Genomic DNA, 26,193 nt, shown 5'->3' on the forward strand with positions numbered 1-26,193 from the left:
AAGAAGAACCCCACCCTGGCCGGAGAGGAAGAAGGACGTATAATACCGGCCAAGAGGGAATCGCTGATGTATCTCTCCATGGCCTCCCTCTCAGGACCGGAGAGCAAATAAAGACGCCCTTTAGGTGGAGAAGTGCCAGGTAATAACTCTATCGCACAGTCGTACGGGCGGTGCGGAGGGAGAGATAAAGCTCGGCACTTACTGAACACCGCTCATAAGTCATGGTAAGCCTCTGGTACATCCGCCAGGCTCACCGGTTCCTCCTGTAACGCAGAAACAGACATTAAGGGGGAAGAAGCAGACACCAAACACTGAGACGAACAGAATGGGCTCCACGCCAATATGGAACTTTGAGCCCAGTCAATGTGAGGGTTATGCTTAGTCAACCATGTGTGCCCCAATACCACTGGAGCAGAGGGAGAATGAATTAATAGGAAGCGAATCTCCTCCGAATGATTCCCAGAGATGGTGAGGCCAACAAGTCTTGTGGAGTGAGTAATTCTTGTGAGGGGTGTGCCACAAAGTGTTCTGGCCGAAATCGGCTCAGCCAAACGAGAGCTAGAAATACCCAAGTGCTTAGCCAGTGTAATATCCATGAAATCACCCTCTGCCCCAGAATCAATTAAAGCTGACACCCGATGAGCCGCTCCCCCGAACTGCAGTAAAGCCGGGAGTGTGGAACGACCACCAGATGGCAGTAGCGTGTTCGTAACGCTCACCGTGCGTCGTCCTCTGAAGGATGCGCGTCGCCCCTTTAAGGGACAAACCGCCACCATGTGCCCTGCCTCTCCGCAGTAGAGGCACAAGTTGTTGGTGAGGCGATGCTGTCGTTCAGCACAGTCAGATGAGTTCTCCCGATCTGCATGGGTTCCTCATCAAATGGGCCGAACTGCTGTGATGTAGCCCTCCCCGTGCTCTGTGTATTGCTGGCGGATCTGTGAGGGAGCCCCGCCCCTCGATGCTGGGAACGAAGGGAAATCCGGTTATCCACCCGGATAGCGAGGTCCACCAGACCGTCAAGGGAAGGGGGTAACTCCAGTGAGTAAATCTCATCCTTTATGCGCTCAGCTACGCCATGGAGAAAATGGTCCCACTGAGCCTTTGCGTTCAAACCACAGGATGCCGCGAGGGTGCGGAACTCGATCGAGTATTCTGACACGGACCGGGCACCCTGCTGTAATAGCGACAATGCACGTGCCGCCTCGGTGCCCAGTGCCGAACGGTCAAACACCTTGCGCAGCTCCGCTGAGAAGTCCTCGAATGTACCGCAGCAATCATGCTCATTGTCCCACATAGCCGTTCCCCACTCTCTCACAAGCCCAGTCAGGTGCATTATCACGGAGGCTACCTTAGATCTCTCTGTCGTGAAGCAGGATGGCTGTAGTGAAAAAGTTAGCGAGCACTGTGATAGGAACGAACGACATGAGTTGGGCTCACCGGAATATGGAGCTGGTGGATTCAGACGAGGTTCAGACTGGCGGCCGTTCACTCTCTCAGTGTCAGGTTGACTCGGTGTGGGAACCACGGCAGGGTGTGGCTGTAACTGTTCCAGTCGCTGGGTAATTTCGGCTAGCTGGCCTGACATCTCCGTCATGGCATGATGAGAAGCGGACAACTCCTCCTGCTGCCTTCCAAGCAAAATGCCCTGTTGAGCAATAGCTCGTCGCAACTCTAGTTCGCCCGCTGAGTCCATCATGGTCAGTTGATTCTGTCGGGCCTGTGGATTAAAGGAGGACTCAAAGTGCAGTGAACAAGGAAGTGGTTTATTCGGGGAATAAACAATGTGAACAGTCAAACAAAGTGAGGAGGTGACAGTCTACAGAACTGTTTGGTGGCTCCCGCTGTATCTGTGCACTCCACAGCAGACACGCAGTCTGGAAAGACCACCGAGAGAACGGGGGACAGGTTGACCAAGCAGAAGACGAGACCGAGCCCAGCAAGGGAATACGGCTTGCTGAAAACTCCTCGTCTACGGGTCCTGGGTACAAAACCAAACAGGTAAGACACAGAGCACAAATGCAGAGCAGACACGTAACATTCACGCGACATGAAGTGATCAACTGACAACAAGCGGTAGACACAGCTGGGCATATAAAGGGTAAAGGGAACGAGCGACAGGTGCGGGAGATCAGCCCGTGATCAAACTGATAATCCAATCACGAGCTGCAGAAAAATGACAGGACAAACAACAGGAAGAGCCGGTGTCACACCCTGAACCTGTGACAGATACAACAGTCTCTGAGCCGCTTGTAACCGGAAAGCCATGATTCTGGATCTGATGTCTATCAATCCTTGACCTCCCTCTTGAACCGGAAGATATAAAGCAGCAGCACGAATCCAGTGTTGTCCAGACCAAAAAAAATGCACGTTTCTTTTGAATTTCCTCAATAAGTCCACCAGGTGGCTGTAACACAGTTATTTTATGCCACAGAGTAGAAGCAACCTTAAGTTATTGGTCACTAAAATCCTTCCCCTATATGATAACTGAGGTAGCAACTAGGGGTGGGAATCTTTTACCATCTCACGATTCAATTCGATTCCGATTCTTGAGGCCACGATTCGATTCATAATCGATTTTCGATTCAAAAAGATTTTTGATTCAAAACGATTCGATTTTATCCATAATGATTTCTAATCGGGTTTCTGATCATGATCTACTCTCATCTGCTTTGCTATACAGAATGACAAACGAAGACATTAAAGTGTCTTTTTCACATTTATTAAGTTCAATTCTCAGGGAAGTGCCTTTTATCAAAAACATTGTCTGGTTCTCAATTGCTACTCATTAGTAGCTAGCTATAAAATAAGTTGGAACAAAAATAAAGTGCTTCTTCAAAATACAAAATGGTTGAAAATAGATGCATTTCCCAGGAAAGTTGCAGTTTACCACAAATATCATGTAGAACACAACTGGTGAAGACAAAAAAAATCTATATTTCTCAGTCAGACAAAGTAACTTAAAGAATAACAAGTTATGAAAATAAAGTGCTGGGAGTTTCGTAAAACACTGTAGTGTGCGTTGGTCTGCAGCTGGCGGCTGACTCTGCTCCGTGCCGCTGAGCTCCGGGTGATGCCTAGTAATATGAGCCCGCGCATTTTTTGTGCTGCCGAAGTACTTGGTCTTCATTTTGCAAAGCTTGCACACTGTGTGTGTCATGTCCAGCGCAGTGCTTCCAGGCATTCGGTAAAAACAGAAATGACGCCAAACTTTAGTTTTAAGTGAAGACGGGGCTGGTTGGATCTCCCTCTCATCCATATTTGCTTCCTCTCTGTTTTAGTGATTTGCCGCTCGCGTTCAAAAACTGACTGCGTGGTGGCGTCCGGATGTCGCGTATAGTCTAGTTACAAAATGGAGATTCTTGGACATTTCAGATCGATTCTGAATTGTTGCAAATGAGAATCTAGATTCTTCTGTGAATCGATTTTTTTGGCACACCCCTAGTAGCAACTTGCTGCACACTTTCTCCACTATACCCTCCCAATTTAGCTTTTGAAAATAACTTGACCCCAAAAAAACTCCCAACAATTTAAGTCCCTCTCTACCCCACTTAAGATTCCCAGGTAACTTTGGGAAACTCTCAAACGCCCCTTTACCAATCCAAAAAGCTTCACTTTTAGCCAAGTTCACCTTAGCTGATGAAGCTTTCTCATAAAGACTGAGTACCTCGGATAAACATTTAATATCTTCAGCATGATTTACAAAAACTGTGACATCGTCAGCATAAGCAGAGAGGGAAATCCTTGAGTCTAAAGAAAAACCAGGTACATTAAAACCTGACAATCTTTCTCGAAGTTTAAAAAGCAGTGGCTCAATTTGCTAAACTATATAGTTGACCAGACAATGGACAACCTTGCCTAATACCCCTTAGAATAGGAATTGGCCAACTCAAAGCACCCCCTACCTTAACCATACATGATGCACCAATATATAATAACTGTATCAAATTTAAAAACGTTTCACCAAAACTAACCTTCAATACATTAAAAAGACAATTGTGATCAACACGATCAAAAGCCTTCTCTTGATCCAATGCAATTAATCCAACATTCATATGGAAACCATTACAAATATCTACAATGTCTCGCACTAAAAACAAATTATCCATGATAGACCTCTTTGGAATGCAATATGATTGATCCTTGTGTACAACCAAACCCAAGTAATTTTTTAATCTATTTGCAAGACATTTTGAAAAAAAAATTATATTCTGTTGTGAGAAGAGCAACAGGACGCCAGTTCTTTAAAAAGGCTAAATCCCCCTTTTTTGGTAACAATGATAAAACAGCATATTGACCGGTAGTAGGTAAAACACCATCTCTTATAGACTCACATAAAACATCAAAATAATCCTGTCCAATGCAGTTCCAAAACCTTTTGTAAAAGTCTGCTGGCAGTCCAGCTATTCCAGGGGATCGTCCTGAACTAAGTTGTCCCACAGCAGCAGTAACTTCATTAAAAGTCATACTAGCATCCAAGACAGTTTTAGAGTCAGAGTCCAGCTGAGGAAGACCTTGAAGAAGCTGTGTCATACAGTCATCAATGCCACAGTTTTCTGCAGCATAAAGACTTGAATAAAAATCCACTGCATGATTTCTCATTTCTATAGTCTTAGATGTTATCCTCCCATCAGGGAGTTTAAGACATGGCATCTGCTTTTGTTGAGCCACTTTATACTCCAGGTTAAAAAAAAGAATTTGGGGCATCCATTTCTGTTAAAGACATGAACCGGGACCTTATCAAAGCTCCCTTTACTTTCTCATTTAGGACCAGACTTAGCTCTCTCTTTTTCTTTTGTGAATCATTGTACAATTCAGAATTATGTGCATCAACCAACTGCAATTCCATTGAATTAATTTGCTTTTCAAGTGATTCAATCACATTCTTTATTCTACTACTACAGTTGGCTGTATACTGCTGACAGAAAATTTTTATTTGAGTCTTGCCTACATCACACCACTGTTTCAAGTTTTCAAAATAACTTTTTTCCTTTTTCCAATTTTCCCAAAAGAAAACAAAATTATCATAAAAAACAGTATCCTGCAGCAATTTAACATTAAAATGCCAGTAAACTGATTTTCTAGGTACATTTGACACGATCATTGACATAATAATTAAATGATAATCAGAAAAACCTACAGGACAAATGCAACATTCAATTACTCTGCTATTAAAATATTTTGACACATAAAATCTGTCTAGTCGGGTAGCACTAACTTTATTATTAAAAGCCTTAATCCATGTATATTGTCTATCATTCGGGTGTTTAATTCTCCACATATCCAAGAGCTGGAATTGTTTTATGAGTTTTGATGAGTTCTGCAGTATTACGGTCTATAGTAAAATTTATAGTGCAATTCCAGTCTCCACCAATGACAATACCTCCTTCACTAGAACACTTTTTAAGACTCTCCTTAAGTATATTTAAAAAATGTAGGCATTCCTGTCCTACTGTTGGTGCATAAATATTTATTAAAAAAACAAGCATTTCTTGAATATTAGCTTTAACTATCAACAAACGACCCTTCACTGGTTCCTCTGTACTCATAATATCTACCATTATGGTTGAAGAGAGAAAGATACCCACCCCTGCACTTAAATTTGTACCCTGACTGAGTTTTTTTTCTGCCTTTCACCACAAATTCCACTCAGTTTCATTCATTAGATCACTATGAGTTTCTTGAAGAAACACAATATCAAGCTTTTTCTGTTCAATTGTTTCATTGACTATAGCACGCTTTACACTATCCCTCCCACCATTAATAGTTAAAGAGCCTATCCTCAAAACCTCCATACACAAAATTAAGATTACAAAATACAGAACAAAGCATTATAAGAAAAGCAAAGGAAGAAACCCGTGTGATACTGATACATGGTATTTGCGATTTGATTTATTCTTTTTTTCTATTCGTTGCTTTACCCTTTCTTATAGTAGTAAGAAGCATTATAGTAGTAAGAAGCATTTTCAGCCCAAAACGCTTCTTCTCACTAAGTTCCTCAACTCCAACAGTTCTCTGATAAAAAATGACAGATTGAACAAATTTCTCTACATCATTGAAGAAGTCGTGTATGTTAATTTGTTTCCCATACGTTTCATCCAAAAAACTATTGATTCGCTCCAAACTATACAAAGAATCTTTATTGAAACCTCCTGAAAAAACTGCCTGAGATGCATTAAACATAAACCCCTGTGAATTACCATCATTTTCACACATAGAAACTTGTGACTCAGTATCATCAGACTGCTCCTCCTCCGCATCCATTTCCTTGTTATTTAAAACGCCTAAATACGATGTTTCTTTAATTCCATCACTTGCACTTTCCAACTGTTTAGTGCCACTTATACTAGCTACCTCTCCATCAGAAACTACATCAGTTACGCTAATTTTTGGGGTCACATTAGCTACAACATCATCATTTTCAGTGCCAACAGCCGGTAACACAGCCTCCCTCACCTCAACAAGTGAAACAACCTCGTCTTGGGCTGCATCAACGCTATTATTTGTGACCTCATCTTCTGATCCTACCGCATTTTCTGCAGTTGTTTTCTTATGTGGACACCTAAGGCGTTTATGTCCGATGTCTCCACACTCGAAACATCTTATGCTGCCCATAGTTGCATACACCATATATAATCTCCCCTCGTGTTTCACCCGATAATTTATATCCAGTGTATTCTCAGGTGATTCTAGCGCCATATAAACATACCGTCTAAAAGACGCAACATGCTTCAAAGCCAGATGTTTACATCCATGCGCAACAGTCTTAAAGGGGCTAACAACTTTTCCTAAACGCGATAACTCACGTTGCAAAACGTCATTGGATATGAAGGCAGGATATTTGAAATTGTTACTTTCGTTGTCGATGTGTACAGCGGAGAAAGTTGTACAAAAGCATAATTAACAGTAAGGCCAGTTACAACTAAACGATTGACTAAATTGTGTTCCTTCAAAAAAACCACAACAGCCTGATTCATTCGTGATGCAGATATAATGTTCTGTATCAGATATAATCAATCTGATCCCCAACCGCAATTAATATATACTCTACTGTGGCATGGTCTTCAGGAACACACTTAAAACCATTACGGAGTTATAATGGCGGCGCCTCATCAAGAGACACCATTCTGCCACACACTCACCAATAAATCGATTTACAATTTGCTTTCTAAACCATGTATTTTCTAGAAAGAAAAGGAAAAATGAAAAAAAAACAGCAAATTTAGAAACTCACACAGCAGCTCTCACCACCACCACCACCACCACTCTCACCACCACCACCACTCTCACCAACTCCCAGCATGCAACAGAGAGAGAGAGAGAGAGAGAGAGAGAGAGAGAGGGAGGTGCGTTTCATAGCAAATTGATTTCTCTTTTGCGATTGAATGGACACACAAAACTGTCAAAATACCTCTCCAGGCAAGTATTCTCTCTGTCATGCGAACAGTTGAGAAAGAAACCGATGTGTGTCAGTATATTTGGCCTGTCTTAAAGTGACAGCAGCCTAATATTCCTGCTGATGTCTGTGTCATTTAATGTTATTAAAACAACAAAATACAGCTTTAACAAAGATAATCTATTTTTTATTTTCTACAGTATTTTACATTTAGGCCTAATTATTACATTTCTGTACCTGAATACTACTGAACAGATTGTACAGACAAACAGAAACATGTGTACAATTTTAAAAACAAAATTTTAAAGGGTAGGGCCTAAAATATAAATATACTTAATTTAGTTAGAACTCTAATTAACCATTTGTCTTCCATAGTATCATACATTTAGATTGTGACAACTCAGGTAAAACCACACATGGTACTTCACTACCATGGTAAAAAGTAACCGTATTGTTTATATGGTATCTAGAATGGCTTTATGGTAATTGGTCTATAAACACATTTAGTATAAATAGAAATTACCAAAAAACTTCTAGCTAACAAAAAAATTGTCATATCGCCTATTTTTCAATACTCCTTTAATACATTAATGTAATACAATTTAATATGAATATCCCACATTTATGCCACAATACCACGGTTACAGTTAGTGCTACTACAGTAAATCTATGGTAAATGTTGATGAACCTGTTGAAAAACCTAACTGGATCTTTGTGGCACAGTGTTTCTGCGTCAGTGTTGTTGAGATGTCAGCGGAGAACAAAAAATTAATATACAGTACACAAGAGTATATACAAGCAAGAGATTGTTGTTAGTCGCCAGTTTTACTTGTTACCAATGTTACGTATATGTATAGAGCAAAAACAACACAACATTGGCCCCCATTTTCAAGGCCTTCCCTCTTAGGTCTCTCCAGTGCTGGAAATATGTGTCCTAAAGCTCTTTCCTGATCATAACCCTTCCTTTTTCTGGTGATATTCCTCTGACCTTTTGTCTTTTGTAATATCTCTCAGCCATCTCTCTTTCTACAGTATTTCTTCAATTCTCCCTCTTGCTCACTCTCTCCCTCATCATGAGTGAACACGCCCCCTCCTGCTGATTGGCTACAAGTGTGTTGTGGTGCTTTGTCCGATCCACTTTCAACCATGTTCTCAAAAATCACTTGCTGCAACTTTAATGACCATGAATGATAAAATGACTGAATTTTCCTTTGCATTATAAAATTATTGAACATGTTTCATCTTTCATTCAGGCTAGAATGTTAAAAACATTTTGTTCCATGTTCATGAGGACAGACAACTGGCAACTTCCTTTACATTCCTTTATTGATAGTTCATTATTGTTTTAATGTTATATTATTTAATCTTTTCTAGTCTTGCTGGCTGTAATCTCACTGATCAGTGTTGTGAGAATTTGTCATCAGCTCTTCAGTCCTCACACTGTGTCCTGAGAGAGCTGGACCTGACTAACAATGACCTGCAGGAAACAGGTGTGAAGCTGCTCTCTGATGGACTGAAGAGTCCAAACTGTCAGCTGCAGATACTGAGGTATTTAAAAACATATAAAATATAATTTACAGTCAGCCGGTCATAATGTTGGTGTGTGTTTGTAGATGATCTGACTGTTGATGTGTGTGTTCTGCTCTCTTTCAGTCTTACTCACTGTAATCTTACTGATCAGTGTTGTGAGAGTTTGTCATCAGCTCTTCAATCCTCAAACTGTGCCCTGGGAGAGCTGGACCTGAGTAACAATGACCTACATGATTCAGGAGTGAAGCTGCTCTCTGATGGGCTGAAGAGTTCAAACTGTCATCTGCAGATACTGAGGTATTTAAGAACATATAAAATATAATGTACAGTCAGTCAGTAATAATGTTAGTGTGTGTTTGTAGATGATCTGACTGTTGATGTGTGTTATGCTCTCTTTCAGTCAATATTTTTGACATGATAATCATAATTTAATTGAATCATGAGACCAGTGCCGATTCACACACCTATTAAGCACACATACACTTGGGGTGTGCGATATTGGAAAAAATAATTTTGTTGATTTTGTTGATAAACTATAATTGTATGATATTTGAGTGTGTATTTTTTGGTCTGGTGTCTTGTCTGGTTTAGAACTGTCATGGAGATCTGACTCCCAAAGATTTTCATGTTCTTCATATTCTGTGCATTGGCTAGTTCTCAGCAGTGACAGAAATGAACTTTTCAAAGGTTGTGTTATTTGTTGCAAAATGCAGTTCCATATTCCACTCAGTTCTAAACTTTAAATATATAAATGAATGCTGTCAATCAATTATAAAAAATTTACTGATTAATCAATCACACTTTTTTCTGTGGTTAATCACAATTAAAAACATTAAGGCCTGGTTTCACAGACAAGGCTTAGATTAAGTCAGGATTAGGCATTATTTCATTTAGGGCATGTAGGACAAGTAGCTTTAATAAACGTGCCTTAGATAAAAACATTACTGATGTGTGTCTTGAGACAAAACAATGGCACTGACATATTTAAAGATATGCTTTCAGTTAAAACAGCTCAAACATGCATTTTAGTCTGGGACTAAATTAAGCCTTGTCTGTGAAACTTTGGGTAAAGATTTTAGTATATTTTATTATGTAATAATTTCACAGTTAATCACAGTTAAAGGCAGTATATTTAAATACTTGTTTAATGGCATATTTTTATGAAGGCCAGTATCACTGATACTAATACTGCTACTTATGTCTCTGTTAAATATAATTTTGTTTCACTTTTAAACATTATAGCTATTCAACATTACACTGTGATTGAAAGCTATCAATTTTAACATTTATTAGGCTTCAAAAATGTACTTATAATTTAAATAAACTTTTAATTTAAGTGAATTTAAAACAATCTTCTCATTAACCCATATTTTCATATTTACCTGTGCCCTTCCTACCTGTCTAACAGATACATATATACAAATTGAATAAAGTTATCAAAGTGAATGCACTGCATAAATTATACATTAAATAAAGATTAATCCTTATTAAAGCTACAATTTTCTTTGTTACATTTGTTCTTTGACTAAAATTAATGACAGCTGTGGGATATTCTGTGCGCAGTGGGATGGTTGGAACTCAACTGGCCTAATTCTTCGGCTAGAAAGAACTGCAGCTAATCCAGAGTGAACTTTGATGATAGTTTATTCAGTCATCCAATTGCAAGGCATATACAGGTTTGCGTGGATACATAAATGTGGTTTTCTGTGAGAGAACAAATAAGGATATATACAATGATAAGTAAATATACATGATAAGGACATGACACAAGATACACAGTTAAGAACTGTATAACTACACTTATAAGTTGAATTTGTATAATGTAACTGTGAACGAGAGCTTATTGCACCATATATAGGCGCTAAATGCAGCTGCATTAAAAGGAGCGGAGCTGCCGCTGCTGCTGCTAACAAGCGGTGTCGGGTTACAAAAGTGTGTGCGCGTTAGCACTGCCCTGCGCTCTGTATAACAATGTAAATATGCCGATCAGACCTGATACATATTTCCATCAACATATTACAAACAAATATTTTCTATCAACGAATAAACATTGTTAATAACAAAATAACTAACTGATTATTCACATAGGTGAGCATTACGCTATATGTTGACACAAAATATTTCTGAGGTGAAATCAACTGAATTACACGATGACACACTCTGATACACGTCTACAATGACAATAAATATTATTACTTACGGAGTTATTAACGCACAGCAATACCACACAAGGAAAAACAGACTTTTGAGGAATAAACAAGCCAGGAAAACTCCGTATAACTCCGTTACTGGACGCTACTGAGATGAAAACTCTCTGCTCATGCACCAGACAAGTCTGAACAAGTTGACGCCCACATGCGCGAGGCAGGGAATTTTGTACAGCCGCCCCACAAATTTACGTAGGAAATTTGTAAGTCCCCAAAATGCCACAAAAAGTCCACTACTAGTGCTGCAAACTAATCTTTAGGCATTTCAGGCAATACAATGAGTTTAGCAACCGGGCGGACATAGATATTCCCTTTAATGTCTACTTCCACGGCTCTTATTGCACCATCGTCACTTGGTAGGACTCTGGTTACCTTACCGACTGGCCATTGGGCTCTGGGAAGTTGAAAGTCTGCAATCAATACAACCTGATCGACGGCTAGGTTTTGTGTGATGTTTTGCCACTTCTGTCGAAGCTGAAGACTGGGTAGGTAGTTCCCGAGGAACTGGGTCCAGAAGTGATCAGCGATCACTTGGCTGTGTCTGTAGCGTCGCCGTCCAAGTAGATTGCTGGGTCCATACACAGCCTGAGGTAGGGAAGCGTCCTGCCGCCCCATAAGCAGCAAATTGGGGGTAATAGGATCCGGATCCGCTATATCAGATGATACGTACCCCAGGGGTTTCGAATTTAGGATGCCTTCCACTTCGATCAACACTGTGGTAAGGACTTCCTCAGAGACAGTATGATCTTTCAGAACAACTTGGAGCGCAGCCTTGACAGATTTAATTTCCCTCTCCCATACTCCTCCGAAGTGCGGTGCGTGAGGTGGGTTGAAATGAAAGGAGATTTTTTGTTTGGCTAGTTGCTCTTGGAGAGATGGTTCCATTTCAGCGAAGGCTTCAGAGAGCTCACGCTCTCCACCCCTGAAGTTGGTTCCTCTGTCGCAGATGATCTCAAAGGGCTTTCCTCTCCTAGCTATGAAGCGTCTGAGGGCTAGTAAAAAGGAATCGGCATCCATGCTGCATAACAAGTCAATATGTACGCATCTTGTAGTGAGACATTTAAATATTATGCCCCATCTCTTCTCTTGCCTTCTGCCAATTTTGATTACATATGGACCAAAACAATCAACTCCTGTTGACCAGAATGGAGGCTGGTTAATCCTCAGACGGGAAGCAGGCAGGTCTGCCATTTTAGGTACAGTGGGCTTGCCATGCCATTTCCTACACTCAGCGCATTGTCTCTGGTGCTTTTTGACCACTTGGCGGCCTCTGAGAACCCAATAGGTTCGTCTTAACTCTGCGAAAACTCTTTCAGGACCTGCGTGCATCAAGCGGTTATCAAAGTCTTGGATTAACAGTTTTGTTATGGGGTGTTCTGGTGCCAGCACGATAGGGTGAAGTGTATCCTCTGATAGTGTTGCAGCTTTGCGTAATCTACCACCCACTCGAATCAGATCAAGTTGAGGGTCCAAAGTTGGAGCAAGGGAATGCAATCGACTGGTTGAATGCACAGATTTATTGGCGTTAAGGGCATGCACTTCATCAGGAAAACTTTCCATCTGTGCACGTCTGAGTACAGCCGTTTCAGTCTCTATGCGTTCTGTCGCCGACATAGGGGGTGCTGCCGCCCCATGAAGGGACTGATAGGTGGTCATGATGAGGTCATCCCATGAGTTGCAGTTATCTACATTAGGTGAAGAGGCATGACTGATTGAGATATTACCACAGAATGAGGATTTACGGAGTTCTTCTGAATCTTCAACTGGCACTGAAGGGTGGTTTGGCCAGTGGTCTGAAGATTGTTGCAGAAATGCTGGACCTTGCTTCCATCTGCAGGGATGGGACAGATATGTGAGTGTCTTACCGCGAGTGATATCGTCGGCAGGATTGTTATCTGAGTCCACGTATTTCCAGTTCTCATACCCAACGAGTTCTTGAATTTCTGCAATTCGCGTGCCAACGAACACTTTGTAGTTGCATGACTCAGACTGTATCCAGTGGAGAACAGTGGTTGAATCGGACCACATTACTGTCTGCCTGATATTAAGTGTAAGCTCTGTGCTCAGTGTTTTAGCAAGCTGAGCTCCTGACAATGCTGCACAGAGCTCCAGGCGTGGCATGGAGAGTTGCTTCTTGGGTGCCACCCGTGACCTCGCCATGATGAATGCAACTTGGATATCATCAGCCGTTTCCACCCGTAGATAAGCTACAGAGCCATATGCCTTCTCCGAAGCATCACAGAAGACATGCATATCAATAATGGACATGGTGTTGTTGCATGCAGGTGTGTAACACCTGGGCAGTGTTATTCTCTGTAGGTTAGGCAGCTCTTCTTCCCATGTGTGCCATTCTGAGAAGATGTCAGCAGGCAGAGGTTCATCCCAACCTCCAACCCTCTTCCAAAGTGTCTGCACCAGGATTTTGGCCCTTGTGGTGAAAGGGATGATGTATCCGAGTGGGTCATACTGGCTTGCAAGGATGCGATAGACACTTCTCATTGAGGTTTCCCCAATTGTTGACACAGGCCTGTGCTTATAGCCTAAAGTGTCCTGGGAACAGTGCCACACGAGGCCGAGGGTTGACTCTTGCGGATCAATTTTGTTTGCTGAGAGCCACAGCTCGCAGCCTACAGATTTGGCTTCAGAGGGTAGATGTGCAATCACATCGGGAACATTGCTAGCCCACTGCCTTATGTCGAAGCCACCAGCAGCTAATACTGCTCTAATTTTGTCGATGAGTTTCTTAGCCTGATGCTGAGACTGAAGAGACTGTAAGCAATTGTCCACATAGAAAGACTGCTGAACGGACTCAACTACATCTTCATTGCCTTCACTGTTGTCCCTGACATGTCTCTGGAGAGCATAAGTAGCGCAGCATGGACTACAGGTGGTCCCAAATGGTAACACTCGCCATTCATAGATGTCTGGGCTACGATCTCTTTCCATGTCTCTCCAGAGAAAGCGGAGCAGGGGCTGGTCTTCCGGTAACAGTCTGATCTGGTGAAACATGGCCCGTATGTCTCCACTTATGGCAACGGCATACTCTCTGAACCTGAGCAGGACTCCCAACAGTGGTGGACCAAGAGTGGGACCAGGTAGTAGATTGTCATTCAGGTTCATTTGATTGTAGGTGAATGAACAATTAAAGACGACCCGGGCTTTGTCATTGTGGAGCACAATGTGGTGAGGAACGTACCATGAATCACTGGAATTGGCTTCTGGGTTGTTTATTCGTACCGCATAACCTGCCTCCTCAAGTTTGTGTATTTCTTTGTTGTACACGTTTGCCAGGTCAGGGTTCTTTACAAGGCGACGTTCTGTGGCTCTTAAAAGAGCCATGACAGCGTTGGGTGTTGCCTGGAGTTTAGCCGCATCTCGCTTATGAAGTAGTGGGGTAGCATAACGTGTTGTACCGTCAACTGTAACACGTACCGATTTCTCCTCCAACATGGCAAGTGCAGATTTATCTTGCCTGGAGCGGACTACTTCTTTCTCATTTCTCTGTGGCAGTATGTCAAGCTGCCACAACCGCTCCACATGTTGACGTAAATCTTGCATCGGAGAAAGGAATGTGGTGTGGAGGCATACGCTTACGTTTGAGGGCTGCTGGAGAAAGGTTGTTGGTCCTTGAACTGTCCAGCCAAGAAGTGTGTGTACCGCTATAGGACTACCAAGCGGTCCCATACGGATGGGGCAGTTTGGTGTGATCAGCTGTGGATAATCTGATCCTATGAGTAGCAAAGGCTGCACTTTAGTGAACGCTAACAAGGGAATGGCCCTGAGGTGTCCATATCTCCTCTTAAGTGCGTCCGCGGGACATGACTGCTCAGCAAGGTTGAGATCTGCGGCTGTGAATGCGTTCCGAATCTGGTGTTTAACGCTTAGGTGTGAAAGAGCAGATACCTCAAAGGAGACTGTGGTTCCTCTTAGTTGAACAAGGTCTTGTCTTATTGTTCGAAGAGTCAAGTTTTCCTCAGATCCTTTCAAGCCCAGCTGCCTGACTGCTGCTGGCAAGATGATCGTTCTTTCAGACCCATCGTCCAACACAGCATGGGTGTCCAGGAACCTTTTACCACTGCAAAGTCTTACCGGGACAACTTTCAGCATCACTCTGCCTGAATGACTGGCCTGATCCAAGTAAACCTGAGAAGTGGTTGTGCTCACTGTGAGAATGCTTTGGTTTTCTGCCGTGACCGCAACTTCATGCAGAACGGGCAGGTGGAGTCCTCCACAGGTAGAGCAAGTTTTCTTGAGCGTGCAGCTGTCTTGTTCGTGACCTCGTCCACACCTCCAGCATTTCTTGTGTTCTTTAATCCAGCTTCCTCTTTGTGTGTGGTTCAACTTGCAAAAGGCTGCACAAGCATTGAGATAATGTTCATGGTTGTTGCAGAAGGGACAAAAGGGCTTGAAGCGCTCCCGCTTTTTGGCTATAACTGCTATTTTAGTGTCGGTGAGGGAGCTGGAGGCCAAATTAACAGCTCTAGGTTGTTCACTGCCTGTGAGGATTGTAGCTGCCCTGGCTTTGGGATGAGAAAGAGGTTTCTGCTCTCGCCGGAAGGATTCTGTAGGCACTGGCCCTGTTACCCGCCTAGATATTTGAATGGCCTGAGCCTTCCTCTCCAGCCACTCTGCAAATTCTGGCAATGTGTAAGTCCTGGAACTGCCACTCACAATGATGTGATGGTTGAGACAGTACTCTATGAATGAGTCTCTATAGCTGCCAGGCAGTTTGGTCAGTAGAGTGTCAACGTGGGAGCCACATTGCAGTTCGTATCTAGAGGGCCCATCCATTGTGTTCAACATTCCCACCAGTGTATTAACAGCTGCAGCAAAGTCCTCAAATCCTTGCGCATCACCCGGTCGAATAACTGGCGCATTGAGGATGGCTCTCAGCTCGCTCTGAATTAACTGTCTTGGTTGACCGTATCTCTGTTCGAGAGCCTGCATGGCACTGGTGTAGGGAAATGGGCTGTTGACATACCTTTTAGCTACCTGGTAAGCGGCTGGCAGATGTAGATGATCCAAGAGCACTTGATATTTATAGTCCTCTGTTAGATGTCTGTGTGGGCCAAGGATGCTGTCCAGTCCCTTCTTAAGCATAAGGAAATCACTCTCTTTCCCTGAGGAGAAGACTGCCAGCTTTGGTTTGGGTATGCCATATGAGGACGCAATGGCCATTTCCATCAGTCCAGGTGCCACAGGGTTGACGGGATAATAATACTGTGGTGGTGGTCCAGGCCAAGGAGGTAGAGGCTGAGGTAGTGGTTGATAAGGTCGTTGAGGATGCATCACTGGTTGCGCTGGTACAGGCTGAACTGGAGCTGGCACCATCTGCTGGTAATGTGGCTGCAGTGAGGCTGGCGCAGTTTGCAGAGCAGCTAACTGACGTCGGGGTTGCACATAAGTGTGCGCAGGCGGTACAGCAGCTGATTGATGTGGTGGCTGTATGCGGGCCGGTGCAGTCTGCACTGGAGTCGGCCGATGCTGTGGCTGTACCTGAGGATAGGCAGGCTGAACAGGCGGAGCAGCTGTGGGGGGCCATGAGTCTGATCGTCGGAGTTCTGTAAATGGTCTCTGAGACTGTGGCCCTGGCAGGGAAGATACACGACCTATATTAGGTGGCTGCATGATTGGTTGCGGCTGCATAGAGAGCTCGTGGTAAAGTGTCTCCTCATATTGTGGGGATGATGCTACAGTCACAGAGGGTTCTAATCCATTGTTACTGAGTTCAACATGAGGAAGACTCTGGTAGTGTCCGTAAGCAGGAGATCTAGAGGCAAAAGATGCCTGTCTAGCACTGTCCATTCTAATTTGAAGCTCTCTCATCTCACTGCTTAAATCTCTCCACCGAGCTTCTAAGTGATGCAGCTTCCCACGTTCAAAGTCTCTGGCCGCTGGAGCAGGAGTAATATAGCCCCTATAAGGATCCTGGCTTGCATGATATATTCCTTCAGCGACCTCTGCTGGTGATGAATGAACATTGCGCGGAGGTGGATAATCAAGCACATAATCCTCCAAGTAGGTGGGCACCCGCCGGGTACGACTTGGACGAGGATCTGGCTCTTGTCCTCCCTCAAAGAAGTCTCTGGATGTAGCCATAGCGCAGATGATGTCCCGACTCCGGCTCGAAGGACCAATTTGTGGGATATTCTGTGCGCAGTGGGATGGTTGGAACTCAACTGGCCTAATTCTTCGGCTAGAAAGAACTGCAGCTAATCCAGAGTGAACTTTGATGATAGTTTATTCAGTCATCCAATTGCAAGGCATATACAGGTTTGCGTGGATACATAAATGTGGTTTTCTGTGAGAGAACAAATAAGGATATATACAATGATAAGTAAATATACATGATAAGGACATGACACAAGATACACAGTTAAGAACTGTATAACTACACTTATAAGTTGAATTTGTATAATGTAACTGTGAACGAGAGCTTATTGCACCATATATAGGCGCTAAATGCAGCTGCATTAAAAGGAGCGGAGCTGCCGCTGCTGCTGCTAACAAGCGGTGTCGGGTTACAAAAGTGTGTGCGCGTTAGCACTGCCCTGCGCTCTGTATAACAATGTAAATATGCCGATCAGACCTGATACATATTTCCATCAACATATTACAAACAAATATTTTCTATCAACGAATAAACATTGTTAATAACAAAATAACTAACTGATTATTCACATAGGTGAGCATTACGCTATATGTTGACACAAAATACTTCTGAGGTGAAATCAACTGAATTACACGATGACACACTCTGATACACGTCTACAATGACAATAAATATTATTACTTACGGAGTTATTAACGCACAGCAATACCACACAAGGAAAAACAGACTTTTGAGGAATAAACAAGCCAGGAAAACTCCGTATAACTCCGTTACTGGACGCTACTGAGATGAAAACTCTCTGCGCATGCACCAGACAAGTCTGAACAAGTTGACGCCCACATGCGCGAGGCAGGGAATTTTGTACAACAGCCTTATTTGAACTGCATCCCATTTTCTCACAACTCTTTATGTTCATTGAAGACTTTAACTCATTTAAAACTGCTCTTATGAGGATACTCGACAAAACTGACTTTTTGGCATAAATGTGTGTTATTGTTCGGTCAAGCAAGAAAGAGAACTCGATTCTAGCTTGCTGTCTGTGCACACGATACTGGCGCGCGTCTTTCATGTGCATTGTGTGTGTGTCATATAGGCCCTATTTACACTAGTGTGTTTTTGATATAAAACGGTGTTAAAGTCTCTGTTTCAAGGTTCGAAAACACCGGAGTAGTGTAGACAACAGGTGTAACCGTAGCAAAAGTTATGCATTTTAAAGCGAAAACACACTAGTGTAAACAGAGCCAGAGACAGGACATTCACAGACAGCACATTCTCTTTGTCTTGTTGTGGATTTAATGACAGAAAAAGAAGATGCTGCATTAATTGCGTAAATCGCGCTAAACTAAAAGATGTTCAGAAAAACAGCACTCTTGATTGTGCGATAACTCATATCATAAGCTTATGTTATAAATATAAAAAACTCATTGAATGGATATTTTTTTATCAGTTTGATGACATTTCTGCCCCACTCTAGTGAGACGGGAGAGAACGCTCAAAACTCTTCGGATCACAGAACTTAGTGGAAAATTAATAGAATCGATCATTCTCTGTAAAGAAATGAGGCTTGAACATATGAGAATTCAAAATCAATATATTTCTAAATGTGAGCTCTTTTGTGCTAACAGCCTTTATGGAGCTGTTTACTGTAGCCATGTGATCACAAATAAATGTGAGCAGACGCGAAGCTCGCAGTCGGACCAATGGTGATTCCGGCCATGCCTCTAACACACACTTACACTCACACACATACACACACACACACACATTCATGAACACACACACTTACACATGAACTCACTCACACATTTGCACACACACAATAAATTAATCAAAGCATGTTTAAAACCTCAACCAATGAAATATCACAGTGAAACAGAGAGAAACTTCATCATTCACACAAATGTAAATGTGAATCGCTGGAGGACTGCATGAATTAAATTTTTTAAATGTGTTTATTGAATTACTGCTGATATATTTGATTGAGTAGCACTATTGCTGATGTTTGAAAATCCAGTCTGTTTTAATGTGATAATTAGAAAAATATGAAAATGTTTTTGGTGAGATGTATAAAGAGAATAGATAGATGACGAGGCTGTTTTGATCCATCTGTAGGTTGTCTGGCTGTATGGTGACAGAGGAAGGCTGTGGTTTTGTGTCTTCAGCACTGAGTTCAAACCCCTCACACCTGAGAGAGCTGGATCTCAGCTATAATCACCCAGGAGATGCAGGAGTCAAGCTGCTCTCTAACAAATTGGAGGATCCAAACTGCTCACTACAGATACTCAAGTGTGTCAAACACGAATACTGTCATAGTCAAGTCAAGTTAACTTTATTTATAAAACGCTTTTAACAATGAAGATTGTTTCAAAGCAGCTTCACAGTGTTAAACAGGAAAAGAATGCAACAGAATTTTATTCATCCGTACAGCTGTTCCGGAGAAAACGGTGATGTCTTCAGCTCATTTCAATTATCATACAATGACAATGTGGGCTTTAAATCAGTAATTAGATCAGTAATTTAGTTTATATGGTTAATTTAGTTTAATAATTAGATTCATTGGAACCTATCAGGTGACCTAATAGAGAAAAATAAACCTTGGGAGAAACCAGGCTCAGTCGGGGTGCCAGTTCTCCTCTGGCCAATTAACAAACAACGTATCATTATTATTCTGGCAACTTTACAGGTCAGAGGTCATAATAGATCGGAATATTCAAAATATCGGAGTCATCACAGAGTCATTTCAATATTCGAAAGATCAGAGGCAACACCAGAGACGGGTTTATTGAGGATGACATATCGATGTAACAATTATTAAATAGGAATATTCTAACAATCGGAGTCATCACGCCGGAGACGGGTTTATTGAGGATGCCGTGTCGATGAGGGAGTCTAATTGACACCGTCTCTGCAGACACTTCAGGGTCATGCGTTGGTCATGTCTGGGCGCAGGTCCACCATCTGATCTGGATACGGCTTGGATCCGGCTGACTGCAGTAGACCTCAGGATGAAACAGAGACTATTATTAGCCTAGATGCCATTCTTCTGATGATGTAACGAGTACATCAGGTGTTATGGGAAGTGTTCCCAGTTCCGGCTGACCTAGTTAATGCAGCCTAACAATCATTTAATTGAAAAAGTGTTTCATGTGTATGCCATAGTAAAGAGATGTGTTTTTAGTCTAGATTTAAACTGACAGAGTGTGTCTGCTTTCCGAACAATGCTAGGAAGACTGTTCCAGAGTTTAGGTTCTAAATAGGAAAAGGATTGACCGCCTGCAGTTGATTTCGATATTCTCTGTATGATCAACTGGCCAGAATTTTGAGACCGCAGTAGACGTGATGGAGTATAATGTGTTAAGAGCTCGCTCAATTACTGGGGAGCTAAACCATTTAATGCTTTGTAAGTAATAAGCAATATTTTAAAATGTATGCAATGTTTAATAGGGAGCCAGTGCAGTGTTGACAGAACTGGGCTAATATGGTCATACTTCCTGGTTCTAGTAAGAACTCGAGCTGCTGCGTTTTGGACCAGCTGGAGTTTGTTTATTAAGCGAGCAGGGCAACCACCCGGTAGAGCATTACAATAATCTAGCCTTGAGGTCATGAACGCATGAACTAGCTGTTCAGCATTTTGCATTGAGAGCATGTGCCGTAATTTAGATATATTTTTAAAATGGTAGAATGCAGTTTTACAGATGTTAGAAACGTGGCTTTCAAACGAAAGATTGGTATCAAAGAGCACACCCAGGTTCCTCTCTGACGACGAGGACTTGACTGAGCAGCCATCAAGTGTTAGACAGTATTCTAGGTTACTACTTGTGGAGCTTTTTTGTCCAATAATTAAATAAATTATTAATTATTAAAAATAATTTTTCTGAATTAAGTTGCAGGAAAGTCGAAAGTTTACTTGATAAATTTATAAATATGAATATTTTTCTTACACAAACGTGTCGATTCGCTTCAGAAGGCCTTATTAACACCCCGGAGCCGCGTGGAGCACGTTATTTGACGGACAGATGCACTTTTTATGGACTTCAAAAACAGAGCAACTATGAATCAAATTCTAATGCTTGGATTAGCCTGGACTTTTGTAATATCACTCCGATTTTATTCGTCTGAAAGAAGAATGTCATATACACCTAGGATGACTTGGGGCTGAGTAAATTATGGGCTAATTTTCATTTTTGGGTGAACTATCCCTTTAAGCGCAGGGGAGCAATTTTGCCTAAAGTACTGGAAAAGAGAGAGTCAATAGTTTCTGTTGCAACATCGAGTTCTTCTAAGCTATCTGGGATGCTGAGGAGATGATACTGATGAGGAAGATTATTTAAAAAGCAATCTTTAGTGGCGGCAGTGATTGTCCTACAATATTTGAAATGAGGGGGCGGCTTTGCAGCCTTAGCTAAATTAAGTATACATGATACTAGGTAATGATCTGATATGTCATCGACATATGTCCTGACACGTGTTGCCTAACTCCAATAGAGTTTAGAATGTCTCTAAATGCTAATTCCAATGCGTCTTTTTCGTTGCCTACATGGATATTAATATCACCAACAATTAGTAATTTATCTACAGCCAGAACTCTGCGGCTCATGTTTATAACAATAATCTTAGGGGGTGGACTCATATAAAGTAATGTAATCGTTAGGTTTTAGCCAGGTTTCTGTCAAACACAGTACATCTAGATTATTATCTGTAATGATATCATTAGCAATAAGCGCTTTTGGTGAAAGGGATAGAATATTCAGCAACCCGAGCTTTATCAATTGTTCATCTGTATTATATCTGATGTTTCTTTGTTGGACATCAATTACATTTTTACTGTTGAATGGTTTTGATGTTTTTTTGTATTTACTAATTCGGGGAACAGACACTGTCTCTATGTGATAATATCTAGGTGAAAGAGTCTCTATGTGCTGGGATTTATCTGAGTCCGATGACGTTAGATAGCTAGCAGATGGTCGGTTTAGCCAGTTTGCTTCCTGACCTGGGCCCCAGTTAGTCAAGGTTTAGCTTTAAGATTATGTGCCAAATTACTAGAGAGAAGAGTGGAACCACCCCAAGAGGGATGGATGCCATCCTTCTTCAACAGGTCAGGTCTGCCCCAAAAGCTTTTCCAATTGTCTATGAACCCTATGTTATTTTGCGGACACCACTTGCGATTGCAAGCCAATGAGTGATGATAGTCTGCTAACTATCTCATCACTCTTTTTAACAGGGAGCGGACCAGAACAAAAACTGCATTTGACATTGTACTAGAGAGTTCACACACCTCTTTAATGTTAATTTTGGTGATCTCCGACTGGCGAAGTCAAGCATCATTAGTGCCGACGTGAATAATAATCTTAGAGAATTTACAATTAGTTTTAGCCAGCACTTTTAAATTTGCTTTGATGTCAGGTGCTCTGGCTCCCGGTAAACATGTGACTATGGTGGCTGGTGTCTCTATTTTCACATTCCGTGTAATAGAATCGCCAATTACTTCATCCATTTTCAACAGGATACTCAGTGGGTGCTTAAATGAGAGGGGAGAACCTGTTTGATGTTCTAATCGGAATGGAAGAGCGGTTTTTAGATCCGCGACTATGCCGTCTCACCGTCACCCAGTTTCCCTGCTGCAGGGGCCCTGCAGCCGGAACCGAATAATGTACAGAGTTCACTAAGCTATTCGCATCCAAATCAGTGTCTAAAGCTGTTACATCCTCACTACTCTCAGATAAAGTATGGATGCGTGTTTCTAATTCTGAAATCCTATACTAGATGCAGCAAGCAGGGCAAGTGACAATGACAGGAGATGACATGGCTTACCATGTTTGTTGATTAATTCAACTTACCACAGTTGTTTGCTGGACACTATTTACTAATCCAACTCCCCACGGTTGTTTAATGAACTCAGAAAACAGGATACCCGGTGCAGAGATCACAAGCTAACAGGCTAGCGAAATGCTAGCGTGCGATGTCAAATTTAACGCGATAGCCAATATTTAATCAATATATGGTGATGAGTTAGTTATATTTACCAGTAGAACAAAGATAATATATAAAATAGAGATTCAAAAGCAAGACTGTACAGAGCTACAAACACTAGCTGAGCAAGAGGCAGACAGGAGCAATCGATCAGGCAGGAGCAATGATGCATAGTGAATTCATACATAGTGAACATGTGTATGCATGATGCATATCTACATTAATGTGTGTTTGTGTGTTTATAGTGTTGATCATGGAGGGGAGATCAGGATCACAGCAGGACCACGAAAGTGTATGTCTACAAACACACACAAACACAAATACGCTCAAACAAACAAACACACACACACACACGTTGGATTTTTGTATCTTCGTGGGGACTTGCCATATACTTTGATTGTTTTTATACTAGTGTAACATATTTTCTGTCCCTTAAGCCCATACCTGTTACGGCCCGGTCTAGGTCAGGACTGAAACATAAATGACACAACACAGATTGGCTGTTAACGTACTCATTTTTATTTTCTCAGAGTCTTAGATCTAATGATCGATCTTTGTGCGGCAGCCATTAGATAATACTAACAAAATCAAAAGAAAGAAACATAAACAAAGAACTGAAGCAAATTATCAGGGGTGAGCAAATGCCAAAATAATAAACAAACAACACTCTAACTTCCCATTGATAAACTAACTTCCCTGTGCATCAAAATAATGAATCCAAAATATAGCAATATTACTTCACTCCCTATCTATTCAAGAAAACAGGAGTAAAGGGTGGTGGTCAAGTGACCTACAAAAATAAATAAGGCACTCACCCCCTACGGCTTCACACGTGGTTTACAAACATGTGCATGAGACATTGGAGTTCAGGACATAAGGCTCTCACAAGGGTTAACAGCACTCGGTTAGAATGTAACTGCATTTAACAGCATTGTCACTAAAGCTTAACACCAAAACTACATGGGCAATAATGGTCAAAGAGAGACACACACAGAAGAAAACATGGCAAGTAACAAAGAGTACAATCGGGTAAAAACGAGGGCAAAAAGTGAGAGCGCCCTCCAGTGAGACTTGGAGGAATTTATAGTCCAGGCCTCATCTCTGGTCCAACTATCGACAGTCTCTCATTAAGCCTTGAGCCAATCCTGTTAGAGAAGAGGCACATAAACATTGTTTATGTGCCTCTTATTATGATCTAATTGTGGCTTCTTAATGAGAGGTTTTATGACTGCCAACTTGAATATTCTTGGAACATGACCTAAAGATAAAGACGAGTTAATAATATTGAGAAGAGGCTCTTCCACTACAGGTAACAACTCTTTCAGTAGTTTAGTGGGTATTGGATCTAATAAACATGTTGTTGGTTTAGATGTAATGATAAGTTTATTTAGCTCTTCCTGTCCTATAGTTGTAAAGCGGTGTAGTAGTTCCTGAGGGGCGATAATTGAGGTTGAATCATAAGACATCATTAAAGATTGTACATTTACAATTTAGTTTCTGATGCTTTCTATTTTCTCAGTGAAGAAATTCATAAAATCATTACTACTAAACTGTAACGGAATATTTTGCTCAGGCGATGCTTGTTTATTTGTTAGTCTAGCCATGGTGTTAAATAAAAACCTTGTATTATTTTGATTATTTTCTATTAGTTTGCGGAGATGCTCAGCCCTTGCTGCTTTTAGGGCCTTTTTATAACGTGACATACTATCTTTCCACGCGATTCTAAAGACTTATAAATTAGTTTGTTTCCATTCACGCTCTAAGTTACGAGTTTCTCTCTTGATAACATGTGTAGCACTGTTGTACCATGGTGCTTTAGTTTTCTCTCTAAACTTTTTTAATCTAATTGGTGCAACAATTTCTAATGTACTAGAGAAAATGGTGCTCATACTGCTAGTCATTTCCTCTAGTTCATCTGTTTGTTTGGGTTCACTGAGCAGCTGAGACAGATCAGGTAAGCTATTTGAGAATCTATCTATAGTGGTTGGAAGGATTGTTCTGCCTGGTCGATAACGTGGCGCAACATGACAGATTTCAGCAGTACGCAGTATGCAAGTTACCATGTAATGGTCAGTGACATCATCACTTTGCGGTATAATATTTCAGTTGTTCCAATTTCTTTTATTTGACACACAGTGTCTTTGCACAAGCGACATATTAAAATATGTAATAGTCTTAATTGTTTTGTTCCTTTGTATAACACAGTTTTAGTGTGAGTTTGGTGTTCTCTAAGCTGGTAGCTTTGAGTTCTTCTCGTGATCCCTGTCCCCATCCAGATGCCTTTTTCTCCCCTTTTTTTTCTTCCTTTTTATTTATTTATTTATTTATTTATTATTCTTTTTTCTTTTCTTTTTTTCTTTCCCCCTCCATTCCCTTCCTGTGCTGCTGCACTCTATTTACACCCCCATAATTTAGTGAATGATGGCATCTAAAACTAATTACAACCAAAATCGGCCCATTCACTTTGTCTCTCTAAATACCAAGGGGATGAATACCTGGATGCAAAGGCAAAAAATAACATCTTATCTACAACAATTAAAATCAGACATAGCCTTTCTTCAGGAAACCCATCTTAAGAATGACCATGTCAATTATCTTAAAAGAGGCTGGGTTGGACAAGTGTTCCATTCCAAGTTTAACTTTAAGGCCAGAGGGACAGCAATTCTTGTGCATAAAGACATTCCTTTTCAAGCTGAAGAAGTGATTGCTGATAAAAATGGGAGATTTGTTATTGTAGCAGGTTGGCTTTTCACCAGTCTGGTCATTTTGATCAACGTGTACGCTCCAAACTATGATGATTACAACTTTTTTAATAAACTATTCTCCGCTATCCCCTGTGACAATGACTATAATTTAATAATAGGAGGAGACTAACTGCGTGCTCAACACAGTGCCAGACAGATCATCAAACAAGGTCCTTCCCCTCACTAAATCTGCAAAAGTTGTCAATGATTTTATAGCTTATAATGGTGTCTCGGACA

General features: G+C 41.5%; 1 protein-coding gene across 2 annotated transcripts in view; it reads left to right on the forward strand.

Annotated features, from left to right (window-relative positions):
* LOC307135124 (NLR family CARD domain-containing protein 3-like) overlaps positions 1-26,193 on the forward strand; it is a 144,186-nt gene that overhangs the window by 82,297 nt on the left and 35,696 nt on the right. For both annotated transcript variants that reach the window (XM_079831319.1, XM_079831320.1), the window contains exons 5-8: positions 8,768-8,941; positions 9,047-9,220; positions 19,355-19,528; positions 23,458-23,504. In XM_079831319.1, the coding sequence (XP_079687445.1) occupies positions 8,768-8,941; positions 9,047-9,220; positions 19,355-19,528; positions 23,458-23,504 (569 nt within the window). The remainder of the gene's footprint in view (positions 1-8,767; positions 8,942-9,046; positions 9,221-19,354; positions 19,529-23,457; positions 23,505-26,193) is intronic.

Source organism: Gobio gobio (genome assembly GCF_949357685.1).
Source record: "Gobio gobio genome assembly, chromosome: 12".
In the NCBI taxonomy this organism is placed as follows: Eukaryota; Metazoa; Chordata; class Actinopteri; order Cypriniformes; family Gobionidae; genus Gobio; species Gobio gobio.